We start from the raw sequence: 10,373 nt of genomic DNA, 5'->3' as shown, positions 1-10,373 counted from the left end.
AAAGAACATTAGATACTAAATTTACTAAGGAACATTTTAAATAGTGTTGTGTTAATATTCATTCTGGCCACTTATGCATTATGTAAAAAATAACCAGTAGTATGTTTTTGAAGTTGTGTGTCTATAACTTAGGCGGAAAGTCAATTAATTGAATAAGAACTGAAATAGCAAAAGATTTTTTACACAGCTATTAACTTTGCAGACCATAATTATTTTTACAAAAGTGCAAGCTCACAGAGACCATACGGCAAAGTTTGCTCACAGCCAAGAATCACTGAAAAATTAAGTCTAGTGTTCATAATGGATTTGGAAATACAAACTTTTATTTGAATTTGACAAAACTCCTTGATTTTCCCTCTAACTTTTCTAAAATCTGTCCCTGGCTTTTCATGGCATATTTGCTGGAAGCCAGACTGCCAATGTAGTCATAGTCACTAAGATACTTATGCATCCGAAGAAGTGGGCTGTAGTCCACGAAAGCTTATGCTCTAATAAATGTTAGTCTCTAAGGTGCCACAAGTACTCCTGTTCTTCTTTTTGTGATCCTGGGAGACCCCACCTACCCCTTGATGCTGTGGCTCATGAAGCCATACACGGGGAGCCTTGACAGCAACCAGGAGCAGTTCAACAACAGCTTGAGCCGGTGCAGAATGACTGTTGAGTGAGCTTTTGGCTGTTTTAAAGGCCCACTGTATGGGAAACTGGATCTGGACAATGACAACAGCCCTATGTTTATAACCGCATGCTGTACCCTGCATAATATTTGTTAAGGGAAAGACAAACGCTTTACTCAGGCATGGACCGCTGGGTCTCAATGCCTGGAAGCTGAATTTGAACAGCCAGACACCGCGGCTATTAGAAGGGCAAAGCGCAGGGCCGTGAAGATCAGAGATGCCTTGAGGCAGCAATTCCTTACTGAAAGGCAGTCATGTTTGGTGCCATGCATGGGAGTGCAGTGGTCCCAATACCAGTAGGCATCTCTGATTGCTCCATATGATGCACTGACTAGCAGTGCCTGTTGCTTTTCTGCGCTGTGCTTGCTATCACTTAACGCAATAAAGAATGTTTCAAAGAAAAATGTATTTGTTAATATTAAAGACAAATGTTGGAGACACACACACAAGGGATGACACATCTGCGCTGTGTGGAGGAAGGGTGGAGGGAGGTGGTGTGTGGGGGGGGATCCAGAATATAGATTTGTGTATATCAAGGTGTCATATGCAGCCTTGTTGTCTGCAGTGCCGTGCAGTGGGTGCTGCCCTTCATCTGAGCTGAACTGCCTGTGGACGGGGGTTGAGTAAAGTGGGTGATGGTTGGAGTCTGCAGGGCTGGACGGTGAAGTTGTAGGTGTTGGAGGCAGCTGCTGGTGATATGAAACAGGATAGAGGGCAAACTGTGTTGGAGGTGACATGGGGTGCAAGGGAAAGAGTTTTGGGACAAGGACTGCTGTGGGGGGAGCGGGGCAGGCATGGAGCTGCTCCGTATGCAGTACTAGGAGCACCTGCATCAAGTCTGCTTGGTGCTCCCTAATATTTAGACAAAGCCTTAGTTACATTTTAGTAAAGACACCCACTGCCTCAAGTCCTGCAATGTTTAAGAAGATTTCAATTTCTGCTGGTCTTTCTCACCAAGCCCAGATCTTGAATAGATCTATTTCAGAACTCTGTCTGAATCCCTTCCCGGAGTCCAGTGCACTACCTGAGAGTTTCAACTCCTTGGGAATTTGTCTGGCATCAGCTTCCAGCCACTGAGCCTTGTTCTGCCCTTCTAAGCTAGATTGCAGAGCCTATTATTAGCCATGGTTTTCTCATCATGAAAGTCCCCACTTAACTGTCTTTTTTATAAAATAGATAGATGAAGCTCTTTAAGTCTCTCTCCCTCTGTCAGGCATTTTCTCCAATCTCTACAATTTTTCAACATCATTTTTGAAATGTGGACCCCAGAACTGGATGCAGTCAGTTTCACCAGTGCCATGTGCAGAGGTAAAATCCTTCCCATGCTCCAACTCACCATTCCCCCAATTATGTGTCCAAGGATCACATCAGCCCTTTTGGCCACAGCATTGCATTAGAGACTCATGAGTTGGTTGTTTATTGAAACCTTGAAATCCTTTTCAGGGTCCCTGCCTTCCATAATACTGTGCCCTAGTCTGTTTCACTCTATTAAAATATTTTGTTTGCATGGGCCCAGCTCACCAAATGCTCCAGACCAATCTGTATGCCTGCCTTGGGGTCCTCACTGTAACCACTCTGCCAATGTTTTGGTCATCCATAAAATTTATCTGTCATGATTTCCTATTTGCTTCCAGATGCTTGATGAAAATATTGAATAGCATCGGGCCTAGAACTGATCCCTGGAGAACCCCCTCGACACACCTCCACTCACTGACAATGGCCCACTGACAAATATTTTCTGAGATCTGTCAGTTAGCAAGTTTTTAGTCCAAATCAAAGTCTATTTTCTACTCATATAGGGTGAGCAGACATCCTGAGATTTAGGCGATTGTCCCGATATTTCGCACTCCTGCTTTTTTTTTTGTTGCTCCGCCGGCCGTGCTCCGTCTTTTTTTTCTCCGCCGGCAACCCCCACCATGTGTCCTGATATTTTCTTCCTCTCATCTGGTCACCCTATGCTCATATCACCTGAGATGAAGAAATACTTTCCTGTCCATTAGCAGTCAAGAAAGGTGTTAAACAGTATCTACAATAGAAGCTTGGAGTTATGAACAAAGACAAAGTGACCAATAGAACTGATTAATCGACCACACATCTCATTCAGAACTAATACTACGCAATCAGACAGCAGAACACCAAAAAAACCAAAAATCAAAACAAACAAACAAAAAAACCGGGACAGTTCTGTATTGTATTAAAAATAAAGGGAAAGTTTAAAAAAAAATCAGATTTGACAATTTTAGTAAACAATGGTAAAGCTACTAACGGATTAGTTCCGAAAAAGATTAGAATATAATTAATACCAGTTAAGAACATGGTTTATGGAAAATAGACTTTGATTTCACTGAAGGATTTCATTTAGTAGGGGAGAATATTCAATTAAAAAGGCAGAGTATACAATATCAGTAGTGCATATGTTAAGTGTATCAGTCAGTTCTATTGGTCACTTTGTGTGTTCATAACTCTAAGGTTCTACTGTAGATACTGTTTAACACCGTTCTTGACTGCTAGTGGACTGGAAAGTATTTCTTCACCTCAGGTGATATGAGTACCCCTTTCTGCTTCTTTCCAAATGCAGAACAAAACAATGTCTTGAACACATCTACCTTTTTTGCAACACTAACATGTTTCCTTTCTTCCTCTCATCGCCCTATACCCCCCCCCCCCCCAATATACTTAAAAACATCCTTAATGTGATCCTAAGCCTTGCCAAGCATGGATTTTTCCCTGATGACTTTAACATCCCTTATGAATTTGCATAACTTCCAATTTGTATTGCTTGTCATCTATTCCCCCTTTTTCCCCCATGTATTATATGCTGCTTTCCCTCCTTAATTTTTGCCTTCACTTTGCCACTGAACCAGGTTTTTAGCCAAAGATGTCCATTTTCTTGACTGTGGAATCGTGGCTTTTTGACCATCTCATAATCTCTTCTGACTTTGCTACTAACTCGGTGGAGAGAGGGACCCTGTCAGGACTCCTGGGTTCTATGTCAGCTCTGGAAGGGGAGTGGGTTCCAGTGGGGGGCAGATAAATCTTGAGACTACATAAGAACATTGGAATGCTCATATTGGGTAAGAACAATTGTCCATCTAAAAAATCCTGTTTGGCGAGAGTGACCAGTGCCATGTACCTCAGAGGGAATGAACAGAACATGGAAATCATCAAGTGATTCATGTTGCCCAGACCCAGATTCTGGCAAAAAAAAAATGCTAGGGACACCATCCCTGCCCATCCTGGCTAAAAGCCATGGATTGATCTACCAATAGAACGTAGGTGATCCGTACCCCTAGTCATTTCTGTTGCCTTTCTCTGTACCTTTTCCAATTCCAATTTATCTTTTTTGAAATGAGGTGACCAGATATGAACACAGTAATCAATATGTGGATATACCAGGTGTTTATATGGAGGCAATATGATATTTTCTGTCTTATTATTTATCCTTTCTTAATGATGCCAAACATTGTTAGCTTTTTTGCTTGCCACTGCACATTGATGAGCTATTTTATCCCTACTTACGCACGTGTGACTGTATGAACTGTCTGTATCCTTAGGTTTTAGTATTCTCCTGTTCTCTTCACTCACACACCTTGTGCTTAGAGGCAGCAGTTTGGGGTGGAGGCATCTGTCTATAAATAGGTTCATCTTAAAGATTATTAGCCCTAACAAGATCTCAGCTGGACAGATGAAACCAGTTTCTTCTAGGTGCTCTGCTGAGAAGTGGGCATGGAAGTAGTGGAATCTTCCCAGAAGAGGGCTCAGAGAGAGGAACTGTTGTTCAGCCTTCAAAACCAAAGAGACTGGATGAGTCAGGAGAAGCTGGGGCAGAAAAGAGGCACAAGGGTGGAAAAAAACTTTTGGGTTGCAGAGCTATGGCTGCATCAGATAGACATATTCCAGATGCAGCAGAAGCCATGAATTGCAGGAGGGACAATATATGCTCCAGGGAGTTGTGGACAAAGTGATGGCTATTGGAAAACATAATCCCCACTATACATATAAAATTGTGGGATCTAGATTAGCTGTTACCACTCAAGAAAGAGAGTTTGGCATCATTATGGATAGTTCTCTGAAAACATCCACTTAGTGTGCACCAGGGAATTGGTTAGAAAGAGAAAGAGAATAAGACTGAAAATATCATATTGTCTCTATATAAATCTCTGGTATGCCCACACCTAAAATACTGCCTTAAGATCTGGTTGTCCCATCTCAAAAACATATATTGGAATTGAAAACGTTATGGAAAAGGGCAACAAGAATGATTAGGGGTACAGGATAGCTTCCATATGAGGAGAGATTAAAAAGAATGGGTCTTTTCAACTTGGGAAAGAGACGACTAAGGAGGGATATGAAAGAGGTCTATACAATCATAAATGGTGTGGAGAATGTAAATAAGGAAGTGTTTTTAGCTCCTTCTCAGAGCACGAAAAATAGGGGTCACTCAATGAAATTAATTGGCAGTGGTTTAAAACAAACAAAAAGAAAGTAGTTCTTCACACAACACACAGTCAACCTGTGAAGCTTTTTGGCAGAGGATGTTGTGAAGGCCAAGATTAATACAGGTTTTAAAATAACTAGATGAATTCATACCCCATCTTCCATACTGCTGCTGCCCGAGGTTGTCTCATTTTCCTTGTCCTTGATGAACCACAAGGGGCGGGTTTTGGTCTCCCCGCCCTGACCTTTTAGGGGCTGTTCTCTTCCCTCCACCTCCCTTTCCCTTTCTGGAGATAGAGAGAGGTTACATGGTACCATCAGTGCAGTCGCCGCACTGGTGGTCTTCTTCTTTGCCCATCCACGTGGGCCACATGGTCATAACAGGGGCTCAGCCAGAGGATTATCATGGGTCCACTACCCAGTCCCCCACTGTGCTGCAGGATGAGTTTCACCATTTTCTGGTGGACACCTGTGGTTTCAAGGGTAAGGTGAAGCTCCCTCTCCAGCACTGGGAAGACTTCCATCTTGTCCTCTTGGCCATGAGGGCTGTTTTGGAGGAGTGGAGGGGAACTGGGAGGTAGAACATCCTGGTTTACCTGTGGACCCGCAACTTCTGTGACAAGCCTTTCAGGTTGGAAGCGATTCTTGTAATGCTGGCTGGGGATCCTCCTGCCCACGAGGATCTTCCTCAGCCCTCAGAATGAAGCCAACACCTTTTCAACTTGAACACCAGAGGCTCTAGGGTGGGTCTCCACAGTTGCCAGTTGCTTTCCTTTGTTTGTGACGTAGGGTACTCTGTGGTTTGCCTGCAGGAAACCCACAAGGATCCAGCCATTGAGACTAGTTGATGGCTTGAGTGGGGGGACTGGGTATACATTAGAAACCTCAGTGCTCATCCTGTTTTCCTTTGACCTTGCTCCTGAGATGCTGGGAGTTGCTGAGGTCATCCCAGTCACCTTCTGCACCTCCAGGCCTGTGTGGAGATGCTGACATTGAATCTGTTCTGTCTACCCCCTGAATGCAGACACAGAGTTGGTGTGTTTCTATCAACAGGTGTATGCCTTCCTCGGCACCTTGGATCTTCACTAGTGCCCGGTCCTTGGTGGGGATTCTAATACCATCTTTGAGGACCAGAATTGCTCAGGGATCGAGAGCAGCCAGTCTGCTGCAGGCATCCTCAGAGAGATCATCAATCATCACTCCCTGCTGGACATCTGGTGCATCCATCACCCGGATAACAATTCCATTTTTACCTAAGTCCGGGTGGAGGTCAATCTGTTTTGCCACTCCTGGTTGGACTGCATGGATGTATTTTGTTTCCATCTTGCCTTGACTTATTCCTCCAGCATTTGGCCAGCCCAGTTCTCAGCCCACCATTTAGTGGCCATGATGGCCTCTTTCATCTCGGAGCTGACCTGGGGCTATTCACATTTCAGACCCCCCTGCGCATATTGAAGGAGGTGGGGGCCACCTTATTGTCTACCACTCAGATTTTCCTTGAACGGGTCCTACAAGTGGATGCTCCCCATTCACCCCGCCTCCCAGGATCTCTGGGTCCCCCCAACCCTCGTCGCTTTCTTAACTCATGCAGGCTGCACGTCCTGCAGCTTGTTTATTTCTGAATTCCACCAAGGGAACATGCTCATGCTCTAAATGCTTCACTTCCTCAGATGCCCTGATACCAAGTGGCGGGACCTAGTACTACCTTTGGAGGGTGAGGACCCCGGTGGGCCAGAAAGTACTCCACCCTGATCCCATTGCCCATTGGGGATATCTGTTGGTCGCTCCTTCATGGAGCCATAAGCACAGGCATGTACATGGCACAGTTCACCCCTCGTCCAGATTCCTGCCCATTTGTAGCATGAAGCAGACCCTGGCGGATGCCTATCTAGAATGCACAAGGTTGCAGCCCCTCTTCCAACTCCTCCAGAACTTCAAGAGAAGGTTCTGGCTGCACTTTCCCCCACACCTTTTCAATTACGCTACCTGCTTTAGCTCAACATGCAGGACGTGGCCTGCAGCTCCCTTGTGTTACAGGTGAAATATATTCTAATATAAATCTCTAAACTTATTAATAAAACAAATAATCAAACCCATAAGAAAATAAGAAAGTTATAAGGAAAGATATATAGTCAAGCAAGTAGGCTAGACTATAGGCTGCCACAACTGCAGGCTGCTAGTTGGCAATGGCCAGGGACTTAGAAGTGACAGGAAGAAGAGGCACATGTGTGTGGGGGGGGAGTTACAAAGGAAAGAGAGAGTGGGACCTAAGTGCAGCAGGAGAGAGAGAGAGAGAGGCCAGGCCCACTCCCCTTCCATATCTGTGTAGCAGCTCCAGGTTTGCTGTCACAGCACCACTTAAGCTCATACAGCTGGAAGCTCACCAGCCAACCGTGTTTGCGTCACACAAACAAGACCCATGAGCTTTTGAATCACAGCACTGTTCAGGCCCTGCCTCTGGCTCTGGGTTTCTAGGCCCAGTCTCACAGTGCAGCTTCCATTCTAGTGCCTCCCTCTGGGAGCAGAAACCTGCACGCCAAGCACCAAGACCCTGAGGCTAGCTTTGGCTTGGCTCCCCCAGACTCTCCAATTACTTCCCTCAGCTCCCCCTTGGGCGCACTCTGTTACCAGTTTCTCCTTTTCGGGTCACATGATCACTAAAGTAAACAGCCCCAGGAATTGCAAAAGGGGTTGTGTGACACATGGCCAGAAAGAGTTAAGCAACTTGCAGGCTATTGACCCAGATTCACCCTTTAGAGTCAGGTTAGAAAAGTATGTAAATGGTAACTAGGGCCATTCCACCTTAAGTAGGCTAGACTTTTGAAATTTAGACTTGTATTATTAAAGAACTGGAATAAGTTCATGACTGTCGTAGTCTACATTTACCATCAGCTTGTTAGAGGTTAATAGTGTAACCAATGGATTCCTGTCTAAAGCTGTATTCGGTTAATTCAGAGATGAAAAGGAAATATTATTAGATGGAACTTGGGTGTAATAATATCATTTTCTATATGTCTCTTTAAAGTTTCTGGTGAATTCTCAATAAACTCCTTAATGGATAATAACCTTATGTTAATCCAGGTAGTTAATTACCAGGCATGTTTAGGAAATAGAACAGGAGTGGGCAAACTTTTTGGCCTGAGGGCCACATTGAGTTTTGGAAATTGTATGAAGGGCCAGTTAGGGGAGGCTGTGATTTCCCAAACAGCCAGGCGTGGCCCAGCCCCCACCCTATATCCGCGCACCAGCTGCTTCTTGCCCTCTGACACCGCCCCGGGACTCCTGCCCCATCCAACCCTCCCTGTCCCCTGACAGCATCACTGGGACTCCTGCCCCATCCATCCCCCGCTCCCTGTCCCCTGACCAGCACCCACTGCCCCATCCAACCCCTCCTGTCCTTCCTGACTGCCGCTCTGGGACCCCTGCCCATCTATCGCTCTCCCTGTGCCCAGACTGCCTCCGGAACCCCTGCCCCTGACTGCCCCCTACCGCCCCATCCAACCCCTCCTATGCTCCATATGAACCACATTATGATTGCCATGTTTAGTTCATTCCATCTGAAGCACCTGGCACTGGGCTACATGGACCATGGGCCATTCTGATTTTATTTAGACCCCAGATGTATCTGCTTTCTGCTGTAACAAATTATACCCCATTCACCTCCCAGAGCTGAGATAGATCCCAGGAGTGCTGATGGGGTCTCTCTCTCCACAGGGTTAGTAATAAAGTAAGAATACACATTTAAATTTTAACACTAACCAGTGTCCCTTAAGTGACTTGCCATAAGATGTGTGAACATTTCAGTTTTAGAGATGATGGGGCAGTACCTTGGGGAGAAGACACACAGCAGGGTCGAGGCTTGACAGTAGAGATGGAGCAAGATTGTAATTTCAGGGATCCAGCTACCAGCAATTAGAATGGTGGCAACCCAGTGTAGTGCACATAGACTGACTCCCCAGTTCATCACATTGACACAGCACAGTAAGGACAGGGAAGGGTTTAATGTCTCTCTGTCTGTCCAGTAAGTGACTCAGGGAAGAGGCCCCAGCACGGTGTACCAGCCAGCTCTGCACAGAGCTCAATTTGAGATCCAGAACACATGGAGGAAAGATTTAGGTCTCTTTATGTGTAAAGAGATGGAGCAGCCTGCCCCGGATCTGTTTGGTCCTCACCCCGTAAATGATGGGGTGGAGCACGGGGGGCACCAGGAGGTACATATTGGCAATGAGAACAAAGAAATGCAGTGGCACATTGTGGCCAAATCTCTGCATGAAAGCGGAGAAGAAATCTGGGATGTACAAAGCTAAGATGGCACAAAGATGAGAGATGCAGGTCCCAAAAGTTTTGATCCGGGCATCCTTTGTGGGGAGGCGGAAGATGGTCCGGAGGATCAGAGTATAGGACACAGTGATAAAAAACACATCCATTCCAGTCACAGAGAAAAGATGAAACAGGCCATAGTAACTACTGATGCGGATGTCACCACAGGCCAACTTCACCACAGCTATATGTCGACAATAGGAGTGGGGGATGACATTGGTTCTGCAATATGGCCACCGGCTCGCCAGGAAGGGATAGGGTAATGTGAGTATGCCACTGCGCAGTACCAAGGCCAGGCCTATCTTGGCCACAACAGAGTTTGTCAGGGTCATGGAATATCTCAGGGGATTGCAAATGGCCACATAGCGATCAAAAGCCATGGCCACTAGGATTCCAGACTCCATCACTGAGAAGGAGTGAACAAAGTACATCTGGGTGAGGCAGGCACTGAAACTGATCTCCCTGGAATTGAACCAGAAGATGCTCAGCATTTTGGGCATAGTGGATGTGGAAATGAGCAAGTCGGTGATGGCCAGCATGCAGAGGAAATAGAACATGGGCTCGTGGAGGCTCGGCTCCCTCTTCACGATGAACAGGATAGTGAAGTTCCCCAACACAGCTATGGCGTACATAGCGCAGAAGGGAATGGAGATCCAGATATGGGCTGCCTCCAGGCCAGGAATGCCAAGTAGGATAAAGGTGGAGGGGATGGTGAAGCCGGTTGTGTTGGAAGCTGACATAGAGTAGGTGAGATGACGTCCAACTCTGAGCATAAGGGTGTCTCCTGCATGTACTGCACGTCCCCCTGACTTCCTGTGTGTCCTCAGGATCTCGGGTGATGGTCACAGTATAAATGCCTGAATGGAGAGACAGCATTAATATGAGACACTGCATGCACTAGTGGAGGCTGTTCTCATGAGAGAAGCAGATTGATCACTCTTC

The 10,373-nt window shown here is 45.8% G+C and overlaps 1 protein-coding gene across 1 annotated transcript; it reads right to left on the bottom strand.

Moving 5' to 3' along the window:
• Window positions 1–9,223: 9,223 nt before the first annotated feature.
• On the bottom strand, window positions 9,224–10,171 carry LOC117873009 (olfactory receptor 52E4-like). Its single transcript, XM_034761964.1, has one exon. It carries the CDS (start codon window positions 10,169–10,171, stop codon window positions 9,224–9,226), a length of 948 nt encoding a protein of 315 aa, XP_034617855.1.
• Between the last annotated feature and the right edge of the window lie 202 nt (window positions 10,172–10,373).

Source organism: Trachemys scripta, chromosome 1 (assembly GCF_013100865.1).
Source record: "Trachemys scripta elegans isolate TJP31775 chromosome 1, CAS_Tse_1.0, whole genome shotgun sequence".
In the NCBI taxonomy this organism is placed as follows: domain Eukaryota; kingdom Metazoa; phylum Chordata; order Testudines; family Emydidae; genus Trachemys; species Trachemys scripta.
Note: the sequence above shows the minus strand (reverse complement) of the source record. Positions and strands in the feature narration are given on the sequence as shown.

Coding starts and splice junctions, on each gene's coding strand:
- LOC117873009 (XM_034761964.1), bottom strand. CDS start 10,171: ATGTCAGCTTCCAACACAACCGGCTTCACCATCCCCTCCACCTTTATC.